The sequence below is a fragment of the Rhinichthys klamathensis genome, unplaced genomic scaffold (genome assembly GCF_029890125.1).
Source record: "Rhinichthys klamathensis goyatoka isolate OS25496 unplaced genomic scaffold, OSU_Roscu_1.1 h1tg000097l_1, whole genome shotgun sequence".
NCBI classification, from domain to species: domain Eukaryota; kingdom Metazoa; phylum Chordata; class Actinopteri; order Cypriniformes; family Leuciscidae; genus Rhinichthys; species Rhinichthys klamathensis.
In genome coordinates this window covers 255,001-267,528 of record NW_026606636.1, presented here as the reverse complement: position 1 = coordinate 267,528, position 12,528 = coordinate 255,001, and the positions used below count along the sequence as shown (strand labels likewise).

Below are 12,528 nucleotides of genomic sequence, written 5' to 3'. Positions count from 1 at the left end.
GGTGATCTTAATCAAAATCTTCCCTGATAGGCTATAGCCTATCATCATCGTTTTAAACATGCCCTGACATATTATAATTATAATCATCATCATAATGACCTTCATCACATTTTTTGCCCAGGTATGCCCGTTATCTGCATCACGGACATCATCAAAATAAGCATCCTGGCCGGTTCAGGTAAAATTTTGACCTTTAGCCTTTGTAAAGTGTAAATGCTCTTAACCTGCCAGGCACTCGAGCGCGCGCCTATTAGATAATGAAGCGTTTGTCGCGTCGCCAGCGGAGATGTGGCGTCGGAGATAAAGCGTCCATCGCGGCATTCGGTTCTTCAACTATCTAAGTTCAGCTCTCTGTTGATCATGATTCAGGGTGATAGGACTTCCGGCCAGTCGGCGGCACCTGTGCGCGTGTCATAAATCAGCTCAGGTGGGTGTCCCGGCGTGACGTCAGCGCTGGGCAAACAAACGCGCGCTCGCGAGCGCTCAGGCAAGGTGAAGTTCAGTTAAAGTAAAACTTTCAGCTCGCGAGGAAAATGTCCGTGAGCTTCCTGCTGGACACGGCCATGTACGGCAACCCCGCGAGACACCTGAACCTCGGCCACCAGCCTCACCTGAACTACCCGTCTGCCCCGTACCCGGACTACAGCGGGTACCACCCTGGTCCTGCCCTCGGGAATGACCTGCATCACACCGGCAGCTCGTGGAGTCCCGGCTTCGGCCCGGGTTCGCGTGAAGAGTGGCCGCCGCTCTATGGCCACGGGACGGGTCACTCGCTGCCGGTTAACGGCGTGGAGGTCAACATCATTCCGCCGGTGGATCAGGCGCTGCTGGAGAGAGAAGAGCCGCAGGACTGGATGAGACGAGCCGCGGGTCCCGGGAACACTGGTGAGAGATCAGCACCTCTCCTGACCCCTAAACCCTCCAGTGCTCAATACTGGCTCACATCACACTCTTTCACTTCCTCTACACGATCAAAAAAAATACCATAGTAATGCTATGTTTTTGGACATGCATCGTAGTTCCACCTTGGAGTTTTTTTTTTTTTTTTTTTTTTTTTTGACATGTATGATATAACTTGATGCTTTTATGAAATATACAGTACTGTGTTTTAATACCATTGGTAATACCATGTTTTCCAGACATATATAATGGTTCTGCCTTGAAATGTTATGCTTTTAAGAAATATACCAGTACAGTGTTTCTGTACAATACTATTGGTAATACCGTTTTCTAGACAATCATCTTGGAAATACCATGGTATTTGATGCTTTTATTGAAAAACAACAACAAAAAACCAATAGTCTACAGTGTTTTTGGACAATACCATTAGTAATACCATGCTTTTGGTTGCACTTTATTTTAAAGTACATGCACTTACTTGTACTCACAGTGTTACAGTACTACTAGTTAATATAAGATAACTACATTGGTTAAGGTTAGGTTTAGGTTTTTTTTCAGGGTTAGTACATAGTTATTATTACCCAGTTATTGTAATAACTATAAGAACATAGTATGTTGGGTAACAGTACTGTAAAATAAAGTGCTACCATGTTTTTAGACATCATGATAATATGTAATTTGATGCTTTTATGAAACAAGCCATATAATACAGTGTTTTTTAGACAACAGCAAATTTTTTTTGGACAATGCCATTGGTAATACCATGTTTTTAGGCATGCATAATGGTAATACCATGTACATATGATGCTTTTATGTAATGCACCATATTACAGTGCTTTTGGCCAATATGACTGGTAGGCTAATAGACAATACCATGCTTTTTGGACATGCATCATGGTAAGACCATGTTTTTTTTGTTTTGTTTTTTTATAGACATGTTCCGTGAGATCTCATGCTTTTTGGAAATATATCATAGTAGTACAGCATTTTTTAGACATGCATCGTGGTAATACTGTGTTTTTGAACATATAAAACCATGTTATTCTTTAAAGTATGTTGAAGTACCACCTAAAAGCCATGGCATATGAATATGGAAATCATACAGTACCATGATCAAAACTGCTACAGTATAATCACCTGATACCATTCAATGCACCATATTAAGACCGCAGAAAGAAAAAAACCTGCCCCGTTCTGCATCAACAGCATTTTAGGTGTGCTAGCTTAGATTGTGTTGTAATAGTTCTGCTTATTATGACCTACAGTCACATCTGATCTATATATACAGATCAGTTTATGAATCAGTAATGCTGAAGGCCTGTGGTTACAGCTGAGAGATCAAAATACCAGCATAATTCTTCTGTTTGATCTTTGATGTTCTACAACATCTGGAGATCTGAAGGAGCGTGTAGTTGAACAGTCAATAATAGATGTTTGCGGCCTTATCAGAAGTGCATTATGGCTAATAGTTTACCAAGTGATAAACTAATCTCTTCTGGGAATATTTGTGTAAATGTGTCACACACAGTCAGATTGGCACAGGTATAAAGCTCAGACGGAGCGAGACTCTTAGAAATGTTCACATTTCATTTTAATTTTTTGTTGCATGGGCTTTTTAATGGTCTGGATTTGTTGTTTTTGCTAAATTATATTTGGCCTCCAAATCCAATTTGATCCATTTCAATTCAAACTTAGTTGTATAACACTTTTCACAATATATATATATAATGTTCCAACGCAACTTGAATAATTCATATTACCGGTAAATAAATATATGTACAAATATAACGGTAAATAAATGTGTGTATAAGATCAGAGTCTTTTGTTTTGTCAATGAACTGCAGTCTGTGCAACTGTTCATATTTCTTAAACAGACCAAAAGGAGGAAATGAAGTCATGCTCATTAGTTTTGTCTTCAGCTTTCAAAGGGCCGTTGTCTAACACTGTTGGATGAGATGCAAATGTGGTCATCGTGTTTGACTGTTCAAACGTTCTCATATCATGACATGAGCAGATTATAGACGAATATGGATCATGTGACAAAAACAAATATGAGCATGTTCAGGAAATACAGCTGGAAAAAAATTAAACGCTAATCTGAACTGGTTTAGTTTTCCACTCTACTTTTTCCTTAGAAAACACACACGTGTACCTATCTTACCTAACTTATCTAAATCACTTTACTTATCTCAGTAGTGACATACTGTTGACTTCTTTTGTTTTTATATAGAGTAATTATAATGACAACAGATTAACCCATATCCAAACCCTACCCCTAAAATAATGCATTTAATTGATTAGCTTTTATTTTATGAAAAAGTATTTTTCACTCTTTTAAATTTAATCCATTGTTGCCCCCTACTGGACAACAGTAATACACGCCTAATGCTTCTGACACGTGTTGCGATAAATATGACTTTATTTTGATCCGTTAGTTAAAATAATGTAGATATTTACCAATCCAAATTCTGACAAAATTTCTATATGAAGTTCCTAAACGTAAGTTAGGGAGGAGCGAGCCCATCCAATCTTTCAATCAACAAACAGAGTATATAAGCAGCCGCTTACCTCTCCCTAGTATCAGCTGTTCCAGTATCCCTCCACCTCCCCAAACTCCACCTTCATCTTAGGTACCTTGCCCTTTAATTAACAGGTCCTACATTTAGCCACTGGGGGGTATATCAGAGCTCGAGTTGAAGCTGCTTCATCGAGCCCCTCTCCAGCGGACAGCAAGCCAAATAAGTTTAACCTAATATCTTAAAGATTTTATGGGCAAACGAACTCGTTAACTATTATTAAATTGAATCCTGGCACAGTTGACTCCTTCACAGTTTGTTTCTAGTGATCTGCTTACTGTCCGTCTATTACTGAGCGTCCTCACTGAAATAGAGCCTCATATTAGTGACTGATCTGGAACTAGTGATTTATTTCAACAGAGTTTGATGTCAGGATGTTGCTAAGAAAATTACACAAAGAGATATTTGGTAAAATAGACAGTTTTAATTGAAATGATCTGCTTATCAATGCATTTCAGTATCAGAGAAATTATGAGTGTATCAACATTTCCTATGCTCCACCGCCATCTTGCCTTTATTTTTATCTGAGCTCATCACAATAAATTATGGGAATTAAAAACTGCATTAGAATTTAGGCAAAATAATGTTTTTTTTTATGGAAGACAGCTTAACTTTTGCAACTGTCTGTGACAGGGTTATTTATAGTTAACTAAGACTAAAACTAAAACCATAACTTGAACCGTTATTCGAAATAAAATAAATATTAACTGAAATAAAATGAAATATAAAAATGTAAACTTTTTATCAGCTAGTTGCCAAAGCAACATTTCTAATTATCATTTAGTTTAAAGTCACCATGAAATAAAAAAGTACAAATTCTTAATTCGGTTTCACTTTTTTTGATGGTCCCTTTAACACATTCTGTTGACTATAAGTAACAATGCACCTACATGTGTGCTAACCCTCATTAGAGGGTTAGTAGAGTATTAGTAGACTGGTAGGGTTAAAATAAGTTGACATGTGGTTGCAAAGTTATAGTTAGCATATTGTCTGTTGGGGAGCATCAAAATAAAGAGTGAGCAGACAGTCTACTAATACTCTAATGAGAGTTAGTTGACATGTAGTTGCAAAGTTACTTATAGTCAACAGAGTGTTCAAAAGGGACCATCAAAATAAATTGTTTCCCTTAATTCTTATTTTATGGAATATTGCAGTATATATCATAAATGATTAATCCGCGCACATCATTATTCATGTGCCTCGTGATCTTTAATTAAAGTAACTTCCCCTCCCTCTTCCAGCTCATCTCTTCTCTTCTCTGATGATGTGTTTACTGGCGTGAGGGCGGGGCAACCTGTCACTCACATGAGATCCACCAATAGCAAACCACAAACATCCAATCAATTCCCTATGGACAAAATCAAGTCCCGCCCTACATTTGTTCTTGTTTGAGAAGCTGTTTCACTTGGATATACGTCACACTAGGGAAGAAAAGACTATTGCAACTTCTGTTTCATATATATATATATATATATATATATATATATATACACACATAAAAAAAGAATACAAAAATAGCACTGGTCTGTGATGCATTAAAATGCAGTCTAGGTAGGCAGCATACTAGTATTGGTATCTAAAAGATACGTGCTTCTGTCTTTATCTATGTGTGAACCTCTTCCTGCTATGTTTATTACAACACATCATATGACTTGTGTGTATGTGTGCACGTTAAAATGAGCTTAAACACTGTAAACCCTGATTTACTGAGTGTACACTGATCCAAGTTTAATTTTTTTGCCTCCTTATAACCGGTTTGAAGAGATAAACCACTGTAAAAATCAGTTATCCATTTAAAACGGCTACTTTTTACGCCCACTTAACAAGATCTTCTGTTAGTTCTAGAAGGCGGTTTTGTAATCGCTGTACAAATAATTGGTTTTCCCAGGATTCTCAGATGGCCATTACCAAACACATTATGTATTAGTAATGTCACAGACCTATATGTTCATTTAAGGAAGGAGATAAATGAGCACACCGAGGCGCCATCTTTCGTTCTGAGACACAGTGAGTCAGTGGTGTGTGATGCCATCGTGTATGAAGGTGGAGAAGTGTTGCTCAATGTTAGCTGCGCGATTATTCATCTGTGTGTCTAAACACAAGCGTCATGAGTGTCGAACGTCCTGTCGACAAAGTGAAAGATTTTGTGAAAAGCTAATAACGGCAGAGGCCAGTGAGTCTGAGGCGTAGGCCGCACCCTGCTGTGTGCACTGTGGGAGGACCGGAGAACACTGATAAGGGGACCAGACTCAGTGTGTGTGTGTGTGTGTGTGTGTGTTTACACACGTCAGCCAAAGCTGCTGGAGAAAAGGGAAGAAAACGGTTGAGAAAGAGTTTCTGTCTATGAAAACTGCATTAAGGGGCTTTCAGGACAAGGTTCCTTGTATCATTGAGATACTATTATACATTTTTTAAATTAGTTTTCGTTTGTATATTTCACGTTTTTTTTTTTTTTTTTAAGTTTTTGTCATTTTTATTACTTTAAAAAAAAAGTCTATATAGATTTTTTTTAGTTCACTCTTAGAAAAAAAGTTGAGGTTCTATATAGAACTAGGTTTCTTGACTAATTTTAAAGACAAAAAGGAGAAATGTCACGTATAAGGGGTTATTTAAAAAACATTCTAGAGAGAAAGTATGTTTAGTAGCTGCTTAATTCATAAAACATGAACTAAATCCATAAAATGGTGGGAATTGTGGTGGGTGGCAAACAATTTTACATCACTGAATAAATGACACACATGATCAATTGTCTTTAAAGGTTATTTAATTTCTTCCAAGGAAAGGTCAACCGTCATACAGTCATAGAAAGTGCCTGCAGAGTGTGACAACGAGTGGGGGGCATCCTTCCTTCTTATAGTTGTTCCTCCCCCACGGTTGTTTTCCTGAGGCTAAATTAAGATATCTCTCAGCCATAACTAATACAATGTTTAGATTTGTCTATCATATTATATCCTTGAATGGAGACCCTCTGTCTCAGTCATACACTTAGTCACACATTAACTTTTGTCTGGTCATATACAAGGACATACACAAACATATATTCATAAGGATATGTGGCCTATTCTAATATTAAGAACATATTAAAATGCTTCCCAAAAACTCCCTTTAAAGCAAGTCATTTCACTCGGCGGCCATATTTGAAACACCTCTCGCGCAGCTATTTCAGTCATGCAAGTACAGCTCCTATCTCTTTAAATGGGGAAAAATACATTACACTTTACTAAGTCCCGCCTTCTAAATAAAAGAGCCAATCACCAATTGGTAAAGTCATCGCGTCACTGCAGCTGCCGTTAGAAGTCGTTAAAATCGCATAATCTCTTGAGTAGGTACATATTTTGAATAAGTAATTACTTCACAACCGCTAAAAAAGTATGTTAGTACGAATGCAATTTCGGATGTACTACATCCACCATGTTGTCATTATCATGTGACCTACCAGCATCAGTTATGACGCTTCACCTTCATTCATAAATCCTCTCCCGTGGCTTAAAATATTTTATATGAAGTGCCTGACAGAACCCTTTTTTCTTCTAAGAGTGTTTAGTACATTATCACGTAAATGACGCCTGCCGACCGGCAACGATGTATTGCTAAATTAACTGCAATAGGGTACGATTGCCCATATGTAATTAAAAACTGGGTCAATGACCCGACCAAATGGCCGGAGGCGATCGTTTCCAGTTGCATACTATAACTCCATAAAACCTTGTCACTTACCAATTGCACGTATGCTTCACTCCAAACTATTAATCCTTTTGTAAAACGGTGATCAGTAGTATGAAGTTGCCGAGGGACTGTGCTGCTGACAGGTTCACGGCTGGCGTCATTGATGATAGTGGTGAACAAATACTACATCAATTATCAACCCCTTATAGGCCTAGTGTAGAAATCAAAATATAAACATGTTAGAAATTTGGCTATTTTGTACATTCCTGAAATAAATATTATATTCATGTTGTTGCATTACTTGCCTTTTACTTTTAGAGATTAAAAACTATGTTAATTTTGCTGTTGATCTATTAAGCAAACTGGTTGGTAAGAAAGGGGGCATTTTACCCCACCGCTGGGGCAAAACGCCCCCTTTGTACAAAAAATATTTTCAGTCAAAAAAAAAAAAAAAAAATTATGAAGGTTGAGCAATTTTAATATTTGGTAAATAACTCCTGCCATAGTCACTCAAAACTGGGATGGCAGTTCTGGTCACAGTTCTATGTTTTGTTTCACAGTAATGTCACATTTTCCTTAAGGGGGGCGTTTTCCCCCACTCTACCCTAATACGCCCGTCTTATGAATGCGGTGCTTTGGAGGAAAATTGAGGCAATATGAGTGAAAAAGAAATAGTGCAATAGTGCAAATTTAAGATTAAGTAATGATGTGCAGATTTACACAGACATGCTGAAACAGAAATCTGAGTGTTTGGTTTACTGTATGTTTACTGAAGCATTCGATTGGACAAATACCTGATGATGGCCACATGTAAACACTGTATTTGACTGATGTTTATCAATGGAGAAACAAAGATGATGTAGCTGGTAAAGGTCTGTTGCAAAATGTCCACTCATTTTGTAATTCACAGGAAGATTCTAGCTTTTCCTCAGTGCTGAAGGATTTGTTTATAACACTGCTGCTTTAGTTTCTGGCCGTTATTAAACCCAAACTCTCATTTATAAACAGACAGGCCTGATAACTTTGTATATATTTTATTTACACAAGTTTTTTGGGGTCCTAAAAACGCAAACGTTTTTTCAAAGTGCAAGTTTTTGAAAATGAGACTTATCATTTCTTTGTAAACTACAAAAACACAAATTTGTGAAAATGGTGACATCATGCGCATGCTTAATATGTGTTCTGATTATAGGCGCACAGTGTTTCTCTACAAAGTGACATCGCCACCTACTGGCCTGGCAGCAGAATACAGCGTTAAAGTTTAATGATCTACAACAAATCAGAGCGAGCTTTGGTGACAACTAAGAGATTATTTTATTAACACAATAGTAATTTATCACTATAAATAACATCAAATTTGAAAAAAGTTGGTCAAAACTGTACATTTACATACCACCAATGCAACTTCCAGGCGCCATTTTTATTGTTTAGTTTAACCAGAGATAGTATTATTATTGGGAGATATGAGATCTACCACTGAAGAAAGCGATCACGTGTGCTTTGATAACCAATCAGTGTTGACGTCACTGAATTTCGTTCAGAGTTGTGCGACAGTCAATCAGTTTGCGGAGAGCATAGAAATAAATGAGAAGTGCCGTAAACTGGATCATACCTGTCCGTGACTTCTCTTATAAAACAGCAATTCTTTTCTAAAAATAGATCAATCTAAAACAAATGTGTTGAAGATATGCCGATGAGCTGTTGAGTGATTAAATGATAAGCCACAAAAGCAGTTTATTCAGTGTGAAGCCTCTCCTCCATTGACATCCACTAAATGGCCACTAAACGGCCTCTAGTCTCCTTCCCTCTGTACCGCAGGCTCACGCCGGGTTCACACCGAACGCTGAAGCGACGCGGAACGGAGGGCGCTTCCTTTCGGCGCCCATGTTAACCTATGGTGTCATTCACACCAGACGCGGAGACCACTAAACGGTGGCTAGACCAGACGCAGAGGCCACTAAACGGTGGCTAGACCAGACGCAGAGGCCACTAAACGGTGGCTAGACCAGACGCGGAGGCCACTAAACGGTGGCTAGACCAGACCCGGAGGCCACTAAACGGTGGCTAGACCAGACGCAGAGGCCACTAAACGGTGGCTAGACCAGACGCGGAGGCCACTAAACGGTGGCTAGACCAGACGCGGAGGCCACTAAACGGTGGCTAGACCAGACGCGGAGGCCACTAAACGGTGGCTAGACCAGACGCAGAGGCCACTAAACGGTGGCTAGACCAGACGCGGAGGCCACTAAACGGTGGCTAGACCAGACGCGGAGGCCACTAAAGCGGAGGCCACTAAACAGTGGCTAGACCAGACGCAGAGGCCACTAAACAGTGGCTAGACCAGACGTGGAGGCCACTAAACGGTGGCTAGACCAGACGCAGAGGCCACTAAAGCGGAGGCCACTAAACGGTGGCTAGACCAGACGCGGAGGCCACTAAAGCGGAGGCCACTAAACAGTGGCTAGACCAGACGCGGAGGCCACTAAACGGTGGCTAGACCAGACGCGGAGGCCACTAAACGGTGGCTAGACCAGACGCGGAGGCCACTAAACGGTGGCTAGACCAGACGCGGAGGCCACTAAACGGTGGCTAGACCAGACGCGGAGGCTAGACCAGACGCGGAGGCCACTAAACGGTGGCTAGACCAGACGCGGAGGCCACTAAAGCGGAGGCCACTAAACGGTGGCTAGACCAGACGCGGAGGCCACTAAACGGTGGCTAGACCAGACGCGGAGGCCACTAAACGGTGGCTAGACCAGACGCGGAGGCCACTAAACGGTGGCTAGACCAGACGCAGAGGCCACTAAACGGTGGCTAGACCAGACGCGGAGGCCACTAAACGGTGGCTAGACCAGACGCGGAGGCCACTAAACGGTGGCTAGACCAGACGCGGAGGCCACTAAACGGTGGCTAGACCAGACGCAGAGGCCACTAAACGGTGGCTAGAACAGACGCGGAGGCCACTAAACGGTGGCTAGACCAGACGCTGAGGCCACTAAACGGTGGCTAGACCAGACGCGGAGGCCACTAAACGGGGCTAGACCAGACCCGGAGGCCACTAAACGGTGGCTAGACCAGACGCGGAGGCCACTAAACGGTGGCTAGACCAGACGCAGAGGCCACTAAACGGTGGCTAGACCAGACGCGGAGGCCACTAAACGGTGGCTAGACCAGACGCGGAGGCCACTAAACGGTGGCTAGACCAGACGCAGAGGCCACTAAACGGTGGCTAGACCAGACGCGGAGGCCACTAAACGGTGGCTAGACCAGACGCGGAGGCCACTAAACGGTGGCTAGACCAGACGCGGAGGCCACTAAACGGTGGCTAGACCAGACGCGGAGGCCACTAAAGCGGAGGCCACTAAACGGTGGCTAGACCAGACGCGGAGGCCACTAAAGCGGAGGCCACTAAACGGTGGCTAGACCAGACGCGGATGCCACTAAACGGTGGCTAGAACAGACGCGGAGGCCACTAAACGGTGGCTAGACCAGACGCGGAGGCCACTAAAGCGGAGGCCACTAAACGGTGGCTAGACCAGACGCGGAGGCCACTAAACGGTGGCTAGACCAGACGCGGAGGCCACTAAACGGTGGCTAGACCAGACGCAGAGGCCACTAAACGGTGGCTAGACCAGACGCGGAGGCCACTAAACGGTGGCTAGACCAGACGCGGAGGCCACTAAACGGTGGCTAGACCAGACGCGGAGGCCACTAAACGGTGGCTAGACCAGACACGGAGGCCACTAAACGGTGGCTAGACCAGACGCGGAGGCCACTAAACGGTGGCTAGACCAGACGCGGAGGCCACTAAACGGTGGCTAGACCAGACGCGGAGGCCACTAAACGGTGGCTAGACCAGACGCAGAGGCCACTAAACGGTGGCTAGACCAGACGCGGAGGCCACTAAACGGTGGCTAGACCAGACGCAGAGGCCACTAAACGGTGGCTAGACCAGACGCGGAGGCCACTAAACGGTGGCTAGACCAGACGCAGAGGCCACTAAACGGTGGCTAGACCAGACGCGGAGGCCACTAAACGGTGGCTAGAACAGACGCGGAGGCCACTAAACGGTGGCTAGAACAGACGCAGAGGCCACTAAACTTCCGCGTCGCTTCAGCGTCCGGTGTGAACCCGGCGTGAGCCTGCGGTACAGAGGGAAGGAGACTAGAGGCCGTTTAGTGGATGTCAATGGAGGAGAGGCTTCACACTGAATAAACTGCTTTTGTGGCTTATCATTTAATCACTCAACAGCTCATCGGCAAATCTTCAACACTTTTTTTTTAGATTGATCTATTTTTAGAAAAGAATTGCTGTTTTATAAGAGAAGTCACGGGCAGGTATGATCCAGTTTACGGCACTTCTCATTTATTTCTATGCTCGGTGTGAACGACACCATAGGTTAACATGGGCGCCGAAAGGAAGCGGCCTCCGTTCCGTGTCGCTTCAGCGTCCGGTGTGAACCCAGCGTTACTTTAAAGCAGCTTTGGCTTAACTGTCACAGAAGGCAGAGGATTGTGGGAAATCAAAGGCAGTGAAGGATCCACCTATGATGCCTTCAACAATCGAGCAGAGATGAATGTGCTCAGGAGACATTAGATTCGGATGTGCCGTGATGCCCTCCTACCTTGGAATGCAGCATTGTTTAATTTATGACTTGTGATGCATAATCATAATCACACGTGATCATTTGTTGGCCAGAGGACTGGCTGAGCCTGGTTTCAATTCTCAGAGGGTTTTTTCTCCAGTCTGTCACCTGATGGAGTTTGGCTTCCGGCTAGCTTAGTTGGGGACACTTATTATTCAACATTATTATTGATTTGCCTGCACTGGCAATATTGCATGAGAACTGAACTGAGCTGGTGGATGACATCACTGCTTTATAGATTAAAAATGAACTAATGTAATAACTGACTTCAGCTGGACAATGACACTGTTTTCTTTTAGAGTTGCTGCACAGCCGAAATGATCTTTATTTGCTTCATTAAATAATTTTCCTGTTATCGTTGTAAAGCTCTTATACAGTATATAAAGGTGACTTGACCTGTTAAAGTCAGCGTGAACCGGAAGTTGTGAACGACTTTACTTTAGTATTGTGGCGTATTTTCTGAGTGAAACGGATTTCTGAATGAGAAAATTAGTGGGCGTGGCTTGTTTTATCCCACTAGGAATTGTTTGGATCTAAAAAAAAGTGGGCGTTTCATTCAGCTCGCTGGGAAGCAGATTTTCAGATTTTGATATTCTTTTATGTATTAATTAACTTGCATGGGTAAATAATTCAACACAAGACTAATAATGTGCACTAACAAAGTAAATAGGGTAAATATTGATTTCATGTCGATTTTAAAAGTTTTGTATCAAACAGAAAGATGAGGGAAACAACGAAAAA

General features: G+C 42.2%; 1 protein-coding gene across 1 annotated transcript in view; it reads left to right on the top strand.

Moving 5' to 3' along the window:
* The first annotated feature begins 294 nt into the window (after nucleotides 1-294).
* LOC130086537 (homeobox protein CDX-1-like) overlaps nucleotides 295-12,528 on the top strand; it is a 13,623-nt gene continuing 1,389 nt past the window's right edge. The window contains exon 1 of the mRNA XM_056252595.1: nucleotides 295-885. Coding sequence (XP_056108570.1) covers nucleotides 534-885 — 352 coding nt within the window. The 5' untranslated portion in view covers nucleotides 295-533. The remainder of the gene's footprint in view (nucleotides 886-12,528) is intronic.